The 21071-nt window shown below is 36.0% G+C and overlaps 1 protein-coding gene across 2 annotated transcripts in view; it reads right to left on the reverse strand.

Moving 5' to 3' along the window:
• Positions 1-21071, reverse strand: part of TBC1D32 (TBC1 domain family member 32) — a 235716-nt gene that overhangs the window by 178826 nt on the left and 35819 nt on the right. For both annotated transcript variants that reach the window (XM_025382902.1, XM_025382901.1), the window contains 4 exons: positions 10829-10919; positions 6750-6890; positions 3795-3887; positions 1493-1635 (listed from right to left, as the gene is read on the reverse strand). In XM_025382902.1, coding sequence (XP_025238687.1) covers positions 1493-1635; positions 3795-3887; positions 6750-6890; positions 10829-10919 — 468 coding nt within the window. The remainder of the gene's footprint in view (positions 1-1492; positions 1636-3794; positions 3888-6749; positions 6891-10828; positions 10920-21071) is intronic.

Genomic DNA, 21071 nt, shown 5'->3' on the forward strand with positions numbered 1-21071 from the left:
GCTAGCCTAACTAATGATTAGTCAGGTATATTCACCTAAAGATAATTATTACTAATCATATTGTTTAATATGAATAGCACTATTCTTACTACTTAGCACAAAAAGTATATCATTTTTCATATTAAATATCTTTCTTAAAATAATTTATCTCCTTAGAATACATTCCTTCTCTCACATATGAGACTATATATATTCTCTCATGTCTATATACATAAAAACACAGTATTTTAAAACTTTCTATTCCTCATTTTAAATATTTTTGGTTTAAAGGTCTGCCTTGCCTATTACAGTAGACTTCTTAAAGGCAATAAACATGTATTATTCACTTATATATTTGCAGTACCCAGCAGAGAGCTAATGATACAGCAGAAGCTCAATGGGTGATGCTGAATGTCTTAAATTAGATACTGAGTGTCCACTATGTGCCAGAGGGCTACTGTTAAGAATAAATAATTCAAGCATAACATAAGTACAACTACAGAAGTACATAACATGGGAACACAGAGAAAAAACCCACCTAACTTTGCAAAGGAGAACTGGGAGGAAATTTCAAAGATAAACTCTAGTCTAAAGAGGAATTTTTTTCATGTGGACTAGGGTGAAGAAAAAGCATTCAAACCCAAGGAGATATAATAACCTTATTTAGAAAGTGCAAATTATCTATTACAACTGGAATATATAAGAAAGAAAGTAGTTAGGGGACAGAAAACTTGCATTTGCCAAGTTTACCTAGCAAGCAACAAGCAGAAAAGTATGTGACAGCCCATTGATGGGTGAACATAAGAGAAAGATGAAAACAGTAAAAACACCTCAAAACAGATACAAAAAGGCAAAAGCTTTTAACCTATTGATAAGCCTTAAAAATCATGCCCAGAAGTTTAAGTCATACAAGTAGAGGGAGGTATTGAATAGACACCCAAACTAGTAACAGTAGCAACTCTGCAACTTGGTAAATGTCTGACCTAGAGCAAGTCACTTATTTCAGCCTCAGTTGTGATTATTAAATTATATAATGTAAGGGAATATACTGTGCAAACTGTAAAGAGACATACATCTGTTCAAATTGGAATTCTATATAAGTGTTCTCTCTAAAGTAATACCAGTTCTTCTTAATATAAAACAGAGTTGGTTACTAAGGAAAATAATCACACTTCCAAAAGCTATAAAAATGCCGTAAAACAAATAACAAAACATTTACAAGATTTATTAGATTTGCAAAACAAGTAACTTCTTAATAGAATAACTTTTCTAAGTTATTTGCATCAGCAGATCTAGTCCTGATTAAAAAAAAAACTTGGATATTCTACGTACTTTCCCTCTGCATATCATAATAAATCAATCAACGGCATGAGCTATAATTTAATACTAAATAAAAATATATATCAACACAAAATACATTCATACATGGAAGGACAGCATAATAAAATATTTCAAATTTAGAAATAAAGTGCCAGGTAAGAGACTCTTTTTCTCCTTAGTAAATAATACCAACCTCAGTTCCTTTCATTAAATTGTGAATAGGCTGAAGAAGTGTCTCTATTACAATGTTGTTATATAAGCATTCCACCGCGCATTCTTTTTGATCACAGAGTATCCATAGAACTTCAGTCACCATACTTGCAGGAGAGTAATTCTCTAATAAACAATAAATATTTTTTAAAACCAAAACATTAAATACTTACAACTATTTTATGTGTTAGCTGTTGTTCCAAAAAGTTCAACATCAAAGTTAATTCAATACTTCAAAAGTTATACAACTCAAAGGATGATGTATTACCAAACTATAACCTCACTTAGGGGAATTTCAATTGGCTTAACATAAAAAGTAAGCAAATGACAACAAACATGAATGCCAAAAGACGAGAATACAAAATCATTTACTGTTCAACATTAAATTACTGCTTAATATTGAAGATGTCGTCTGAAGCAAATGTACAGCTTTTTTTCCTCCTAGAAAACATGTTTTTCTCCCTAGAATACACCTTTATCTTACTTACATTTATTCTTTTTCTTAAATAACATATTCAAGTATTGAGCCTACAAGAAAATTAAATTCAGACAAGAAAATGGAAAAAAGGAGGCAGAAGAGAATGGAAACTTTCATAAACTTTTATAGACACTACTATACTTCTTGTATTACCATAAAGCCAGTGGAAACAAAGATCATTTTTTAGATTTTCTTTCAAAATACAGTATATACAGGAAAACACAATACATGTAAGGGTAACATGGTTGAAATCATCACTGAATTAAATGATTTTCAGTTTCATAAATTGACATATTTTCAGATATATAATCTAATATCCTCAAAATAATAGTTTTTAATGTAAGATTGTCCTAGTAGGATACAATACTTTAGTATTTAGACACTGTATGTCTATGCATTATTGGTGTTTTTTATTATTAAGTGTTTTACTTTGGAAACTATTCTAAGATGAAAGTTCTTAATTTATGTTTCAATATTCCATACTCAAAAAACATGCTGACTCCAGGTCAATATCTGACAAAAAGAAAATGGAAAAGGAAGTTCAGTGATTTTTCAACCAACTCCAAGTGAGAAACCCTGTTTACAACGACAGATATTATTGATGAGCATATGGTCATTCTTTCACTCATCCAATCATCTTCTATTTATTAAGTGCCTAATATATACCAGGCACTGTACTAGGAACTAACTATGAACAGAAAGGTAAATAAGACAAAAACAGTCCACATCATGGTAAACCAAGACATAAACAAGTAATTAGAACAAAGAAAGATGATTTTAATCATAAAGGATGCCTATGTTGTAGGAGTATATAGTCAGAAGACCTAAGGTAGTTCTTTATACATATAAATGCTGTAAAGACAGAAAAAAAAATCTGAGAAACACTGTGAAGATCAATAGGCTAGTATAATTGCTTGGAAAAAACCTATTAGTTTCATATTTTTCTAAATTGATTCAGAAGGTATATGTGTCGACTTGTTACATGGATATACTGAATAATGGTGAGATTTGGGCTTCTGGTGCACTCATCACCTGCAGTGAACACTGTACTGAATAATAACCTACCAGTTGATAGTTATGTTATAGCACTAATATATAGCCCAAACCATTTTTTTCTTTGATTCACTTGAGTTTGCCTCAGAATTTGTGTCAGCAATTCTAGGGTTATTTCCTAGTTTTAGAACACTGTATGTCTATGCATTATTGGTGTGTTTTATTATTAAGTGTTTTACTTTGGAAACTATTCTTGATACTCAAAGGAAAAATATAAGTTATCTTTTAAATGTTAATATTTTAGAACATTTTTAAAAACTAGTCAACAGCCATAAAACTAAAAGGTATTTTTCTGAAAAACATGAAGAGTTTTTTCTTTATTCTTCAATAAAAGAAGACCCTGAAAAGATTGAAGTTTTGGATGTAAGACAAAACAAGTGAGTTGATCAAAACATTTTAGAAAGTATAAAGAATGGAAAATAACAGGAAAAAAAATCACATTATGACCTATCAATCAAATATCCCTCAGTACCATGTCTTGAGAACATTTTGATCTTAATAAAGAACATCATTAAAATTCTCAGTGATTAAATTCTAAATTTAAAAAGTAGTACAGTAGAAACATCTTAAAACATCAATGAACAAAATTAAATTTCATGGCTTACTTCAGGACCAATGTAATTTCTCATAATACTGTATCTTAATGAAACCTACTTACCAAAGTAGGTCAGGCACTCAAAACATCTAGACAATAGAATACTTCAATATTTTTAGATGTTTTCTATTTTTCTACTTAAAATAGAAACAGAATTACCTGCATGTGTAGCTGATGTCATCTTTGGACAACTTGGTGAGTAATAGATAAGCTGTATAAATAGAACAATCAGATCTACGAGGGATACCAAACCTTTAAAAAGAAAATAAAGAGAAAATTAATTTCTATCACATTCTTTCAACTTAGAGAAATTTAACTGAGCTTTCATCCATCTATATAATTGAGTTTTTGTACAGACTATTGGGCAATCAGGCAGAAGGGAGCTATAATCTCAGATAGAAGACTACAGAACAAATTACATACAAATTAAAACACAGTAAGGCAAGCAATGCTCTAAGTGCTATGTAAAGATACAGTTTTACCATTTATTTTGAACCAATCACTTAAGATAAACCTATGATAGAAAGATGTATGAATCTGATCAAGGCTATTTGAGTTTATTCAATTAGAAGTAGTAAAATTCAGCTTGCCAAGTTGGTCCAGCTGACTTATCTACACAAAACTGTAGAACAGGCCAGGCACGGTGGTTCAAGCCTGTAATCCCAGCACTTTGGGAGGCTGAGACGGGCAGATCACGAGGTCAGGAGATCGAGACCACCCTAGCTAACATGGTGAAACCCCATCTCTACTCAAAAAATACAAAAAACTAGCCGGGCGTGGTGGTGGGCACCTGTAGTCCCAGCTACTTGGGAGGCTGAGGCAGGAGAATGGCACAAACCCGGGAGGCAGAGCTTGCAGTGAGCTGAGATCCGGCCACTGCACTCCAGCCTGGGCGACAGAGCGAGACTCCGTCTCAAAAAAAAAAAAAAACTGTAGAACAGGGCTTAGCAAACTTTCCTCTTTGAAGAACTAGAGAGTAAATATTTTAGACTTTGTGGCCAAATGGTCTCTGTCACAAATACTCAAGTCTGCCGTGGTAGCACTAAATATATGTAGATGATATGCAAATAAATGAGTATGGCCATTCTCCAATAAAACTCTGTGTGCACTAAAATTTAATGTATGTTTCTCACATATCACAAAGCACCCTAATTTTTTTCAACAATTTAAAAACATAAAAACCATTCTTAGCTCACAACTGTACAAACAAGATAGTAGACCAAATGTGGCCCATAGAAAAAATTTACCAACTCTTGCTATAGAGGCTTACATTAAAAGAGTCTGATGAAATCACATGTGAAACTTAAAGGTGACTGTTGACCTAACATTAGTCTAACATAGTCTAACATAGTAGAATAAACCTCTAGAAACTCAATTTTCAGATGATCTATAATAATCTGGTAGGCCAAAATGTAGATGTTAAAAGTCAATACAAAATGATAAATAAATTATAGATGACAGACATATAAATGTAAGCTGAACACTGCACCATCACAAGTATACATTAGTATATTTCTGTAAAGTTCAACAGTATCCTATAAAATGATAGCTCTTTTATTAAAAGTCAATTATCTACTGAGTGCTCATTATGCATATAATTATGTGGCACTACCATGGGAACTACAAGAGATGTATATAAGGCAATGTCTTTTCTCAAGGAGCTCACAATCAACCGAGAAGAAAAGATTTAGAGAAATTAAAAAAGCTACAAAACAGTATAAAAGAGTATTCAAAATAAATATACTCTATACCAGGGGTCAGCAAACTATAGCCATTGTGGACTGATTTTATAAGGCTCACAAGATAGGAATGGATTTCACATTTTTTAAATGTGTCAGAGGTCCTCAAAACCATGCCCAGATTCAATGATTCACTAAGAAGACTCAGAGGATTCAGCATATAATTGTATTCACAGCTATGATTTACTGTAACAAAAGGATACAAAGCAAAATCAAAGCGCAACAGTGCATGGGGTGAAGTCCAGAGCTAACCAGTATAAACTACTAAGCGTCCTCTCCTGGTTGAGTCACAGAAAATACACTTAATTATTTCAACAGCAAGTTATGACAACACATGTGAAATGTCATCTACCAAGAAAACTCATTAGAAAACCAGTCCTTTAGGTTTTTGGGGGATCTAAGTATGTAAGCACACTCTACCTAGCACACGCCAAAATTCTGAACTCCCAAAAGAACACCAGATACTCCACATAATTAACATTGTACAGTTTAGGCAGTGATTAGTGCACAGTTTAGGCACTCATCAGTTCTAGAAACAATAGGAAATCTAAGTTCCTAGGTCCCAGCCAAGGTCCAACCTTGCAAACAGGCCTTTCTAAGGATAGCTGTTTCAGGCCTGCTACATTAACTCTTTTTTTGTACACACAGAGAGAGAATATACAAAAGTAGTATGTGGCCAAAACAGCCCAAAATATTTACTATGTTACTATGTGGTGCTTTACAAAAAAAAAAAAACAACAAAAACAACAAAATAAAACCGTTTGCTGGTCCCTGCTATACACTATATTCTTAGTTATCATTTTTAATTCCCTTAAGAGTTTAAGAATATACTAACAGCATGTGCTGAAGTTTGACAGGAAAAAAGTAAATGAGACTTAGGGTAAAAATAATATGGTAATATATAAAATGACACAGGGCTTTGCAGTTTATAAAACAATACTTGCAAACCTCAATTTCTCTGTGATCACAAAAATTTTGTAAGCCAAATAGTACTGATTTCACAATTCAATTTTTACAGATAAAGAAACTGAAACAACAAAGGTTAAGTGATTTTCCCAAAAGATCACAACTAGTTTATAATGGAATGAGAACTTAAGGTCTTCTAGCTCTAAATCTATATCTGGATTCCTAAAGGCTGAAGGAATAATAACAAAAACAAAAACAAACAAATAAACAAAAAATGCATGTAGGAAGAAGTACACACTGAAAACTAAAAGAAAACAAATACTTCGAAGTGTATAAGCTACCAATAGACTAAAAGGTATGTAGCTAAGTACCGTAGAAACGAACATGTCAAATTTCCAAGTTTGAATACTCCATCACATATAAATCTTAGCGTATCTTAACAAAATTTATTTCTCCTAATTGTACTTACCTTTTTTATTCTTCAGCTTAATAGGAAATAATTTTCTGCCTTGTTTATAGATCAATAATCTTCCTAAAAGGCACAATGAGTGAATGAAATAAATATATTGTAACTCTTGTCCTAAGTAGTAGAAAGTTTTCTGCTTTTTTCCTTAAAAGAGAAGCAAACAAGAACATTTATTTAGCATCATTATATTTTACAGTACCTGTCTTCATTCCCTTCTAGACATTAAACAAGGCTACAGGCTAGAATGGAGACACTGTTGGTCTAAAATTTTTTAATTATTTATTTTCCTTATTGTTTCCTAAGATCCTTTACAATAAATCCCCAAAGAAAAGCAATCATCTTAAAAAGCAGCCTCAGAAAGGAATAGTATACATATAGTATCCATTCTAAAATAAATACCATAAGATTGTCACAGTTATCTGTCACTGAAGAGGAACTTCAAAAGTAAGTTAAGGGCAGAAGAAAGTTAATAGAAAATGTTAGTTACTGTTTAATTCTACCAATTAAAAGCCAATATTACAAAAGATCATATTAACAAGCACACGTCTAAGTGAAATTAGAATCTCTAAGATATAGACATCTCCCAATATGTATTTGTCATTCACTCATTCACCTGCACATTCAAAGTCTGTTGAGTACCTATTTTATACAAGATCCTGAACACTAGTGTCAAAAACCATTAAGAACCCTGAAACTGGGCTTCCAATCCAGAGTATGACAAATAATCTGATCCGACCAGACCATGAGGAGAACAAGTGGAAGAGAAGGGACTAGAAGGGGCAGATCATGGAGGGACTTAGCCTCATAAGGAATCTGGACTTTATTATAGAGGCAATTGGGAAGACATCAAAGGGTTTTAAGCAGCAAAGTAATAAATATGAACTGTGGAAATCAGGCTCTGATGGCAGTATAAAAAGTGAATAAAAGGTCAAAGTCTGAAATAAAAAGATCAAGAAAATCATGAACAAAAACATTAGTAAAAGGAATGCAGAAGAGTAGTAAAAATAAAAGTTTAAGAAAATAAAATCAATATGCCTTAGGAAGAATTACACATGGACAGTGAAAGAATGAGAGAAGATAAGAAAACTCAAGGTCCTAATTCAAGTATCTTTGTTCAGAGTAAAGTTTTCTTCTATTTAAGTAATTCTAAAAAGAAGGCCAGGAGCAGTAGCTCATGCCTGTAATCCCTGCACTTTGGGAGACCAAGGCAGGTGATCACCTGAGGTCAGGAGTTTGAGGCCAGCCTGGCCAACATGGCAAAACCCCGTTTCTACTAAAAATACAAAAATTAGCCGGGCATGGTGGCAAGCGCCTGTAATCCTAGCTACTCTGGTGGCTGAGGCATGAGAATTGCTTGAACCCGGGAGGCGGAGGTTGCAGTGAGCCAAAATCGTGCCACTGCACTCCAGCCTGGGTGACAGAGTGAGACTTTGTCTAAAAAAAAAAAAGTCTAAAAAGGGAAAAAAACTGTGATTTCAATCTTTAATATTTTAATTCAAAGCGCCCATGTAACATCCAGATAGAGACACTAAATAAGGTGAGTCCATGTGTGTGGAATTCAGGAAAGGGATGTGGTCTCAAATATTCCAGTCATCATTTATATATAAATATATAATATTTGAAACCGTGAAAGTAAATAGTTTCCTCCCAAGAGAGCAGGTAGACTAAGGTGAGAAAAGAGCCAAGGGCAAAATCTTTATGAGTACAAACATACAAAGAAAAAGAAAGAGATTTTCAAGTGACCAAGAAAAACTTACTAGAGAATGAGGAACTCTAAGCAAGAATGTTACCATGACGAAGAGTGAAAGTAAATGCTGTAGAAGTAGGACAAGAAAGAGGAGATGCTGATACATGGGAAGGTCATGGGGCAGAAGAAATAAAAGCCTCATTTCCATGGTTGAAAAGTGAATATAAGGTAAAGAATGGGACCTGGGAGTATAGAGACTACTTAGAATAGAAGAGCTCTTCTCTAATGGGAAGCAGAGAGGTAAGGCACATAATGAAGCAAAGAACTTGCTCATTTTTTTAATATGAAAGACACACGAGAAGGTTAGAGGATGCAGGGAAAAGTGCCAGTAGAAAGTGAGACACAATAATAACAATCTTCTGGTTCTTAAAACACACACAAACACACACAAAAGCAATGTTCTGGTTCTTTTTAGAGACACACACACACACAGAAGATAAAAGAATCAAGACATCAATCTAAAACAAAACATCTTCTTTGCAGGCTAAGAAAAGGAAATATTGATTAGGGCACATAAATATATATTTGCATACAAAGAAGTAAGACACTTAGAGAATTCATATCTGGAAAGCTCCATTTTTCTTAATGCAAGAGTAAGCAAGGGCTCCTCCTCCTGAGAGAGAATTGGGCAGAAGCAAAGCAGAGGGTTCGATGAGACTGACAAGGGCTTGTAATAGCTCTTATGGAACCCTGAAGAAAGAACATCTAGGAGGATTCCAAAGCAACAGAAAGAGAGCAACTGAAGTCAGAAAATATATATTTACTATCAAGCCATGTCATATACTCTCTGCTTAATTTCCTGAGTACCAGAAAAGATACAGAATTGAATGGACCTAAAGTTGGGCAACTGCAGGCAGAAAACTCTGAAAGAGAAATGCGCAAGAATTCTTTTAAAAACATGGCAACAACAACAACAATAAAAATGCAGTGAGGCACCCTGAGGTCTTTAGTAGATAGGGAAGAGAGCAAAACCATGAAGGGCTGAGAGAATAATGGGGGGAAAGGAGCTAAATATTACATTTTGATATCAAGAAATTAGAAAAATCTAAGTTTGTAAATGAGATAACATATGAACTTATATGTCTTTTTCCTTCTCTTGAAGAACGAATTATAACTTCTACACTTTCTCCTCCCCTACTAAACACTAGCTTGTGAAACCCATTAATTATTGGTCTATCTCCATCCCCCTTGCTTTGAGTTAAAGAAATTCACGCAAGAACGAAGAAAAGTATAAGATATCATCATACTCTCAAAAGAGCTTACTATATGCTTAAGGAAACAACATAAAAACAACAGAATAAAAGCTATCAGGTTCACATGGCAAATTGTGTGACATAAGCAAAAGCAAGAAAAATTCAGAATAGGCAGGGAGGCCTTCAAATTTACAATACAGTTTCTGCCGGGAGCAAGGGCTCAGGCCTGTAATCCCAGCACTTTGGGAGGCCGAGGTGGCTGGATCACAAGGTCAGGAGTTCAAGAGCAGCTTGGCCGGCACAGTGAAACTCCATCTCTACTAAAAATAAAAAAAATTAGTCGGGTATGGTGGCAGGCACCTGTACTCCCAGCAACTTGGGAGGCTGAGGCAGGAGAGTCGCTTGAACCCGGGAGGCAGAGGTTGCAGTGAGCCAAGATCATGCCACTGCACTCCAGCCTGGATGACACAGCGAGACTCTGTCTAAAAAAATTAATTAATAAAATACAATTTCTTCTTTCATGATAAATAAGATATCTATTAGTGTAGGGAATTATGGATGGGACAGTAGGAGTAAAAATAATGTTGTATAGGCATTGGTATGCAAAAAAGACTAAGAGAAGATTCATTTTAGTCAATAACTAGAAAAGAGATCGTATAGAGAAATCGGGGCCAGATTACGAAGCATTCGGGACATTTTAGCTCAGACAGAGAATAAGCAAAGAAGGATCACGGGGTAACACGGAGTGTTCAAAAATAAAAACAACATTTTATGGAAGTTTTTCTCCCATTAAAGTGCATATGTGCCTGATTAGATGACTGATACATTACTGTAGGGGAAAGAATGGACTGTATATTATTGCAATATAACAGATTAGGTTATATACCCTACTATGAATTGAAGAACTGCATCTAATAAGAATCAGTATGGTTGTATATTAATTTCAAATATAGATCTGTTATAGAAAATAATGATTATAGTGTATCTTATAAATGTGTAAAATATATTTTCCAAAGTCATTAATAAAAGTGACCTCATTTACCATACTAACAATCATTAAAAAATAAAAGTTACTAATAAACTCTATTTACTAATAAAATTTACCATTTTTAAAAGTATGTAATAGAGGAAATAATACTTACTGCAATGCTTTGAATGTCCCAAAGTTTCCTCAGCTTTCCTAGTCTTACACAGTTCAAAGTACTGAACACACTGTTGAATGGCTGTAGTTATCTGATGAAATAATAAGTTATTAATTCCAGAACTTCACAGCCCTCAAGTCCAAGAATTAAAAGAAATTAGTCAAAGCTGTAAAAATGCTTTGGAGAAATATTTGAGAAAAATATTTAGTACAGTACCTTTCTAGCTATTAAAGCTCAGCCTCCTCAATTACATTTTAACTATGGCATCACTCTGGTGAACACTGTGAAAATATTTGTGGACCAACAAATACAATAATGTTTATAATGTTGGTGTCATTGGACAGAAATAAATATATACTTTATATTTTATAGTGAAAGATGCAAAAACTCTGTGGCCATGACCATAACTTTAGAAACTATCTTGTCCAGTTCCTTTGCCTTAGAATCTTTTCCTCCTACCCAGCCAGCAAAATATCAAGTGGATCAAGTCTTTATTTCCATCTCAAATACCAGAATTGCTAAAAGTTGATAAAGAAAAATCTCATAAGTCAAAGAAAACAGTCACAATAAAAAAATGATCTCCAACCCCTACTGTACCCAGCGATTCTCCTATTAGTCTCCATTCTAACTCCTCCTCTCATTCTCCACAAGCAGAGGCTTCAAACCTTCTCCCCTTTCCTCAGCACCTGCCTACCCATCGATGGCCTCTTATCCTAATTCCCAAAAAAAATAGAAGTTACCAGTGATATACGGTGTGATAATTGTTAAGTCTGGTAACAAGGCAGTTGTTGGGGACCTTGACAAGATCAGTTTCAGAGGAGTTTGGTGAATAAAGCCAGACTATACCAAATAAAGGAATAGGAAGTGAAAAAGTAAAGGCAGTTAGCATAATTTTCATTTTCAGGAAAGACAATGAGGAAAATTTTTAAAACAGACCAACAACTGTATCTTAGAGTCAAGATTAAACTCTTTTTCAGGTTAGAAGGATCTGGTTATGCTTAAATGTTACTGGGGGAAGCCAACAGAGAGGAAGAGTTTGACTATATAGGAGAGAAAGGGGAGAGTTGATAGAAAACAAATACATACAAGAGGAAGAAGCAGATGGAATCCAAGTGGAAGGAAGGATTAATTAAGCTTTAGACAGGAAAGAAAATGAAGGTTTGAAAAGAAGCAAGTTCATAATTGCAGCATCAAGGAATCAATGGATTTTCCCATCTCGTTCATTTTTATGCCCTCAGTTGTATGCAGAAAAGAGGTAACGTGGCAGGACTTCTATCTTTAGAAAAGGCCTCCTTACAAGGTGGGATTTTGATAGCATTTAGGAACTTGGATTTCAGGAGGGCTGTCATCATTCTGAGAACTGAGAATGGCTGACAATGTTTACACAAATAATGTGGTTTATGAGGAATACCTGCTTTCCCTCTAGGAGTCTTGGACCCTGGTATGTACGAGGCAGAGGGTTTCTATGTGATCAGCAGCCCTTCCTCAAAAACAAAAACCAGGCACTGAGTGTCTTTTTTTTTTTTTTTTTATACTTTAAGTTCTAGGGTACATGTGCATAACGTGCAGGTTTGTTATATATGTATACTTGTGCCATGTTGGTGTGCTGCACCCATCAACTCGTCAGCACCCATCAACTCGTCATTTACATCAGGTATAACTCCCAATGCAATCCCTCCCCTATCCCCGCTCCCCGTGATAGGCCCCGGTGTGTGATGTTCCCCTTTCCCAGTCCAAGTGATCTCATTGTTCAGTTCTCACCTATGAGTGAGAACATGTGGTGTTTGGTTTTCTGTTCTTGCGATAGTTTGCTGAGAATGATGGTTTCCAGCTGCATCCATGTCCCTACAAAGGACATGAACTCATCCTTTTTTATGGCTGCATAGTATTCCATGGTGTATATGCAGGCACTGAGTTTCTAATGAGCTTCCCTGGTATATAACATTTCACATAAGTTGCCACAAATCATTGCTGAAAGAATTAAGCACGTCTTATGTGATTCTAGTGGGGAAAAGACTCTTGGAAGCGATTTCATATCTTCCATATTTCACTCAATGAACTTTTTCCTCTTTGCTGATTGTTCTTTGTATCCTTTCATTGTTAAAAATGATAGCTGAGAGCATAACTATATGCTGAATCCTATGATTCCTCCTAGCAAATCGTTAAACCTGGGGGTTGTCTTGGGGACCCCTCCCCCTCCCATATCTACGAGTCTTTTCTAAATCAAACGTCAGGGATCCAGACCCATGCCTCCTAGAAATCTGCATTTCAAATATGACTAAATCTAACAAATCTAAAAATCATTATCTTTTCCAGCAAATGTGTGCCTCCCACTGTGTTACTTATCTCAGTGAATGACATTAATCATCAATTGTCTGAGGCCTCAATCACAACCCCCTCATTCAAAAGTCCTCTAAATCCTACATGCTAAATAAAGTATTTTGAGTCCATCCATTTACCCCAATTCTGTCTTATCCTTCTTCCATGGTTCCATCATCTTTTGCTTGGATTATTACACAATGTATTAAACATCTTTTTACTTCAATACTTCTCCCCTATCTCTACCTAGAACTTTCAATCCATTTTCTAACAAAAAACAAAATAAAACAGAAGTGGATTAAAATAACAACTGACACTTTAGGAAACTCTTGACATGAAAAATTTATAAAACAATACACTTAAGAGAAGCTCTAAAGAATTAGAAGACAAAAGAACAAACAACAGACAGCTTCTTTAACTGAAAACTCAAAACACTGTCTCCAAAATAATCTCTCTCAAAGACTCTTTCGTTCATTCAAGGCTTTAGAAATCTACCCTCCTTGCAACCATTCCAACTCAGCTTTATCTTCACTATCCACTTACTTACACTCCCTTCTTTTCCTTCTACTCTTTCCCTTATATCTTCTTAAACATGCTATCTTTATTTGAGAAAAGGCAGCAATCACAGGAAAGAAAAGGAATAATCTCAGGACATAAACAATCATATTACATGACATCCCTTTAAACCACAGGAGCAGAAAGCAGATCTATAGTATGTGAATGTAAATACTAGTCTAAAGAGTTAAGGTGAGAGTATAATGAATGATTTTTCTAACCCCTGTGAAAATAGACACAAATTTGCTATAAAATTCAGGGTTGTATTTGATACTTATTGCCCTATACTATCAAATATATACCAGCCAGTTCATTTAATTGTTAACCCCTAAGACAGAGATTTTCAAAAAGGTTAAGTAAAATAAGACAGGAAAAACCAAGCGAGAATTTAAATGACCAAGCCGTCAAGTTATTTTTTAAAATGACTTTCAGAGAGCAGTAAAAATGGCATTAAATAAAGCTGTTTCAGAAACCATTCCTTTAGGGGTTGACTGAATCAAGATTCAAATTGTTGAAAATTAAAGGTTAAATATTTACGCTGACAGCCAAAACTTTTAACCAGTTCATGTCTTTGAGATGCTATAGGAACAAAGATTATCTTAACTTTTTCAGGGATATCTATAAAAAACCAACAGCATATACAAAAATTGATAGCTTAATGCCACCTACTGAAAATGTCATAAACATAAGATAGAATAGAACCACACAAATACAGTAGCCACCAACCACATGCCTATTTAAATTTAAATTAATAAAAACTAAATAAAATTAAAAATAGAGTTTCCCATTTACTCTAGTCTCATTTCAAGTTTTCAGCAGTCATATGTGGCTCATGGTTACCATATTGTACAATGCAGATATGTCATCATTGCAGAAAACGACATCAGAGAGCACTGATGAGAAGCTAGAGGAAATATATCAGCAGATCATCATGCTAAACAGGCTGCTATGAGTAAAGTTCTTACACAAGAATCTCTTATAGAACAGAAACACAAATTGATGGAGTGGTCTGCAATTTCCATCACAGATGCACAAAATTTGACCCTTGATTCTGAAAATACAATGGGAATAAACAGATCTTGCATCATTTTCCCCATTGTTTATTTTCAAAAGTGGGGCCAAGTTTACTTTAAAACAATAAATATAATATGAATAATATTTTAATACTTTGTAAATTTAGGAAAGCTTTTTAGAGCAAAGGAGGTTGAAGTCGAAATGTCAAACAAGTTTGATACACTATATACATAAAATAAAATATTTGACTAGGTTGATAAAATATTAAGATGATTTATAATGACATAATTCCATTTGCAGGTTAAAAGTTAAGGTATAGTTAACTTTTCAAATAAGAAACCAATTTTAAGAATTAATCTGTAAAAAACCTTATTTGAAATACTTTCACAGGAGCCTCTGTGATAGCAACAGTGATTTAATATCTGTAGATAAACGATGGGAAAAAATCATCCTGTTCTTTATTTTTCCTTTCTGTATTCTAGCAAGATCAGTCCATGCTCATAAAGCAAAAACAAAGTTTTATTTAAAATGGGAATAAGAGAAGAATGAAATATGGAGAAAGAATTATTTAAATTCAATTTCTCTAAAAATTTTTAAGTATATTTTACCTTTACAAATAAATTCTTACCCTATTATTCAATATCCCTCTCTTCTTCTGCTGCTCAATTCTCGTGATTCTCAAACACAAAACAATTATTGTTCTCCTTCCTTCATTTTATGCTCTACTGCACTCAACCAAAAATCACAATTCCAGAATCTTTTCTTCATGTGACTTCTAAATCAAGATTCTGCCTAACTACATAAACGATGTTTATTGACCCAAAGCTATATCAGTATAACATTCGAATATCTTAATAAATTTTGTGTTTTTCATTTTGTCAATTATTTATTAGACGTGCTGATTTCTTTTTAATTCTTTCAGTATCCTTACATATTGTTCTACTAGTAGTAACAAATGTAGATGATTTTGGTAATATATTTTAGAGTATTAAGTCTACATTTGGTATAACTCAAACCAATTATTGAAAATGCAAAAGTATTCATCATTATGAGTTTTGCCATGTAATTTTCACTGAAAAACATGGGTCGATATTATAGAAGTAATGGCTTTATTAATACTTGATCTGAATCAAACTACATGCTACTGCTTAAAAATATGGCTTCTCTCAAACCAGCTTGTTATTTATAGAAGCCAATTTACTATATACATAAAACATATTTTCTAATTGCTATCCTGACTGCATTCATTTTAAGTCTCTATTGTTATCACTTTATGTTCCACAGGATGGTAGTTTAAGATCACATAAAAGGCGAATTGCTTCATTATCCAATATTAATTATCACCATGCAACTTTGCATATTCAAGTTATTACATCATATATATTTTGGTAGTATTATTTCTCAACATAAAAAAGGAATTACAACTAGCCGGCTGGGGGGCGGAGCAAGATGGCCGAATAGGAGCAGCTCCAGTCTTCAACTCCCAGCGCCAGCGACACAGAAGACCGGTGATTTCGGCATTTTCAACTGAGGTACTGGGTTCATCTCACTGGGGAGTGCCGGACGATCGGTACTGGTCAGCTGCTGCAGCCCGACCAGCGAGAGCTGAAGCAGGGCGAGGCATTGCCTCACCTGAGAAGCGCAAGGGGGAAGGGAATCCCTTTTCCTAGCCAGGGGAACTGAGACACACAACACCTGGAGAATCGGGTAACTCCCACCCCAATACTGCGCTTTGAGCAAACAGGCACACCAGGAGATCATATCCCACACCTGGCCGGGAGGGTCCCACACCCACGGAGCCTCCCTCATTGCTATCACAGCAGTCTGTGATCTACCGGCAAGGCAGCAGCGAGGCTGGGGGAGGGGCGCCCGCCATTGCTGAGGCTTAAGTAGGTAAACAAAGCTGCTGGGAAGCTCGAACTGGGTGGAGCTCACAGCAGCTCAAGGAAACCTGCCTGTCTCTGTAGACTCCACCTCTGGGGGCAGGGCACAGAAAACAATAACAAAGCAGCAGACACCTCTGCAGACGCAAACGACTCTGTCTGACAGCTTTGAAGAGAGCAGTGGATCTCCCAACACGGAGGTTGAGATCTGAGAAGGGACAGACTCCCTGCTCAAGCGGGTCCCTGACCCCTGAGTAGCCTAAATGGGAGACATCCCCCACTAGGGGCAGTCTGACACCCCACACCTCACAGGGTGGAGTACACCCCTGAGAGGAAGCTTCCAAAGCAAGAATCAGACAGGTACACTTGCTGTTCAGAAATATTCTATCTTCTGCAGCCTCTGCTGCTGATACCCAGGCAAACAGGGTCTGGAGTGGACCTCAAGCAATCTCCAACAGACCTACAGCTGAGGGTCCTGACTGTTAGAAGGAAAACTATCAAACAGGAAGGACACCTACACCAAAACCCCATCAGTACATCACCATCATCAAAGACCAGAGGCAGATAAAACCACAAAGATGGGGAAAAAGCAGGGCAGAAAAGCTGGAAATTCAAAAAACAAGAGCGCATCTCCCCCGGCAAAGGAGCGCAGCTCATCGCCAGCAACGGATCAAAGCTGGGCGGAGAATGACTTTGACGAGATGAGAGAAGAAGGCTTCAGTCCATCAAATTTCTCAGAGCTAAAGGAGGAATTACGTACCCAGCGCAAAGAAAGTAAAAATCTTGAAAAAAAAGTGGAAGAATTGACGGCTAGACTAATTAATGCAGAGAAGGTCATAAACGAAATGAAAGAGATGAAAACCATGACACGAGAAATACGTGACAAATGCACAAGCTTCAGTAACCGACTCGATCAACTGGAAGAAAGAGTATCAGCAATTGAGGATCAAATGAATGAAATGAAGCGAGAAGAGAAACCAAAAGAAAAAAGAAGAAAAATAAATGAACAAAGCCTGCAAGAAGTATGGGATTATGTAAAAAGACCAAATCTACGTCTGATTGGGGTGCCTGAAAGTGAGGGGGAAAATGGAACCAAGTTGGAAAACACTCTTCAGGATATCATCCAGGAGAACTTCCCCAACCTAGTAGGGCAGGCCAACATTCAAATCCAGGAAATACAGAGAACGCCACAAAGATACTCCTCGAGAAGAGCAACTCCAAGACACATAATTGCCAGATTCACCAAAGTTGAAATGAAGGAAAAAATCTTAAGGGCAGCCAGAGAGAAAGGTCGGGTTACCCACAAAGGGAAGCCCATCAGACTCACAGCAGATCTCTCGGCAGAAACTCTCCAAGCCAGAAGAGAGTGGGGGCCAATATTCAACATTCTTAAAGAAAAGAATTTTAAACCCAGAATTTCATATCCAGCCAAACTAAGTTTCATAAGTGAAGGAGAAATAAAATCCTTTACAGATAAGCAAATGCTTAGAGATTTTGTCACCACTAGGCCTGCCTTACAAGAGACCCTGAAGGAAGCACTCAACATGGAAAGGAACAACCGGTACCAGCCATCTCAAAAACATGCCAAAATGTAAAGACCATCGAGGCTAGGAAGAAACTGCATCAACTAATGAGCAAAATAACCAGTTAATATCATAATGGCAGGATCAAGTTCACACATAACAATCTTAACCTTAAATGTAAATGGACTAAATGCTCCAATTAAGAGACACAGACTGGCAAATTGGATAAAGAGTCAAGACCCATCAGTCTGCTGTATTCAGGAGACCCATCTCACACGCAGAGACATACATAGGCTCAAAATAAAGGGATGGAGGAAGATTTACCAAGCAAATGGAGAACAAAAAAAAGCGGGGGTTGCAATACTAGTCTCTGATAAAACAGACTTTAAACCATCAAAGATCAAAAGAGACAAAGAAGGCCATTACATAATGGTAAAGGGATCAATTCAACAGGAAGAGCTAACTATCCTAAATATATATGCACCCAATACAGGAGCACCCAGATTCATAAAGCAAGTCCTTAGAGACTTACAAAGAGACTTAGACTCCCATACAATAATAATGGGAGACCTCAACACTCCATTGTCAACATTAGACAGATCAACGAGACAGAAAGTTAACAAGGATATCCAGGAATTGAACTCATCTCTGCAGCAAGCAGATCTAATAGACATCTATAGAACTCTCCACCCCAAATCAACAGAATATACATTCTTCTCAGCACCACATCGTACTTATTCCAAAATTGACCACGTAATTGGAAGTAAAGCACTCCTCAGCAAATGTACAAGAACAGAAATTATAACAAACTGTCTCTCAGACCACAGTGCAATCAAACTAGAACTCAGGACTAAGAAACTCAATCAAAACCGCTCAACTACATGGAAACTGAACAACCTGCTCCTGAATGACTACTGGGTACATAACGAAATGAAGGCAGAAATAAAGATGTTCTTTGAAACCAATGAGAACAAAGATACAACATACCAGAATCTCTGGGACACATTTAAAGCAGTGTGTAGAGGGAAATTTATAGCACTAAATGCCCACAAGAGAAAGCAGGAAAGATCTAAAATTGACACTCTAACATCGCAATTAAAAGAACTAGAGAAGCAAGAGCAAACACATTCGAAAGCTAGCAGAAGGCTAGATATAACTAAGATCAGAGCAGAACTGAAGGAGATAGAGACACAAAAAACCCTCCAAAAAATCAATGAATCCAGGAGTTGGTTTTTTGAAAAGATCAACAAAATTGACAGACCACTAGCAAGACTAATAAAGAAGAAAAGAGAGAAGAATCAAATCGATGCAATTAAAAATGAAAAAGGGGATATCACCACCGACCCCACAGAAATACAAACTACCATCAGAGAATACTATAAACACCTCTACGCAAATAAACTGGAAAATCTAGAAGAAATGGATAATTTCCTGGACACTTACACTCTTCCAAGACTAAACCAGGAAGAAGTTGAATCCCTGAATAGACCAATAGCAGGCTCTGAAATTGAGGCAACAATTAATAGCCTACCAACCAAAAAAAGTCCAGGACCAGATGGATTCACAGCTGAATTCTACCAGAGGTACAAGGAGGAGTTGGTACCATTCCTTCTGAAACTATTCCAATCAATAGAAAAAGAGGGAATCCTCCCTAACTCATTTTATGAGGCCAACATCATCCTGATACCAAAGCCTGGCAGAGACACAACAAAAAAAGAGAATTTTAGACCAATATCCCTGATGAACATCGATGCAAAAATCCTCAATAAAATACTGGCAAACCGGATTCAGCAACACATCAAAAAGCTTATCCACCATGATCAAGTGGGCTTCATCCCTGGGATGCAAGGCTGGTTCAACATTCGCAAATCAATAAACATAATCCAGCATATAAACAGAACCAAAGACAAGAACCACATGATTATTTCAATAGATGCAGAAAAGGCTTTTGACAAAATTCAACAGCCCTTCATGCTAAAAACGCTCAATAAATTTGGTATTGATGGAACGTACCTCAAAATAATAAGAGCTATTTATGACAAACCCACAGCCAATATCATACTGAATGGGCAAAAACTGGAAACATTCCCTTTGAAAACTGGCACAAGACAGGGATGCCCTCTCTCACCACTCCTATTCAACATAGTGTTGGAAGTTCTGGCTAGGGCAATCAGGCAAGAGAAAGAAATCAAGGGTATTCAGTTAGGAAAAGAAGAAGTCAAATTGTCCCTCTTTGCAGATGACATGATTGTATATTTAGAAAACCCCATTGTCTCAGCCCAAAATCTCCTTAAGCTGATAAGCAACTTCAGCAAAGTCTCAGGATACAAAATTAATGTGCAAAAATCACAAGCATTCTTATATACCAGTAACAGACAAACAGAGAGCCAAATCATGAATGAACTTCCATTCACAATTGCTTCAAAGAGAATCAAATACCTAGGAATCCAACTTACAAGGGATGTAAAGGACCTCTTCAAGGAGAACTACAAACCACTGCTCAGTGAAATTAAAGAGGACACAAACAAATGGAAGAACATACCATGCTCATGGATAGGAAGAATCAATATCGTGAAAATGGCCATACTGCCCAAGGTAATTTATAGATTCAATGCCATCCCCATCAAGCTACCAATGAGTTTCTTCACAGAATTGGAAAAAACAGCTTTAAAGTTCATATGGAACCAAAAAAGAGCCCGCATCTCCAAGACAATCCTAAGTCAAAAGAACAAAGCTGGAGGCATCACGCTACCTGACTTCAAACTATACTACAAGGCTACAGTAACCAAAACAGCATGGTACTGGTACCAAAACAGAGATATAGACCAATGGAACAGAACAGAGTCCTCAGAAATAATACCACACATCTACAGCCATCTGATCTTTGACAAACCTGAGAGAAACAAGAAATGGGGAAAGGATTCCCTATTTAATAAATGGTGCTGGGAA

The sequence above is a fragment of the Theropithecus gelada genome, chromosome 4 (assembly GCF_003255815.1).
Source record: "Theropithecus gelada isolate Dixy chromosome 4, Tgel_1.0, whole genome shotgun sequence".
Lineage (NCBI taxonomy): Eukaryota > Metazoa > Chordata > Mammalia > Primates > Cercopithecidae > Theropithecus > Theropithecus gelada.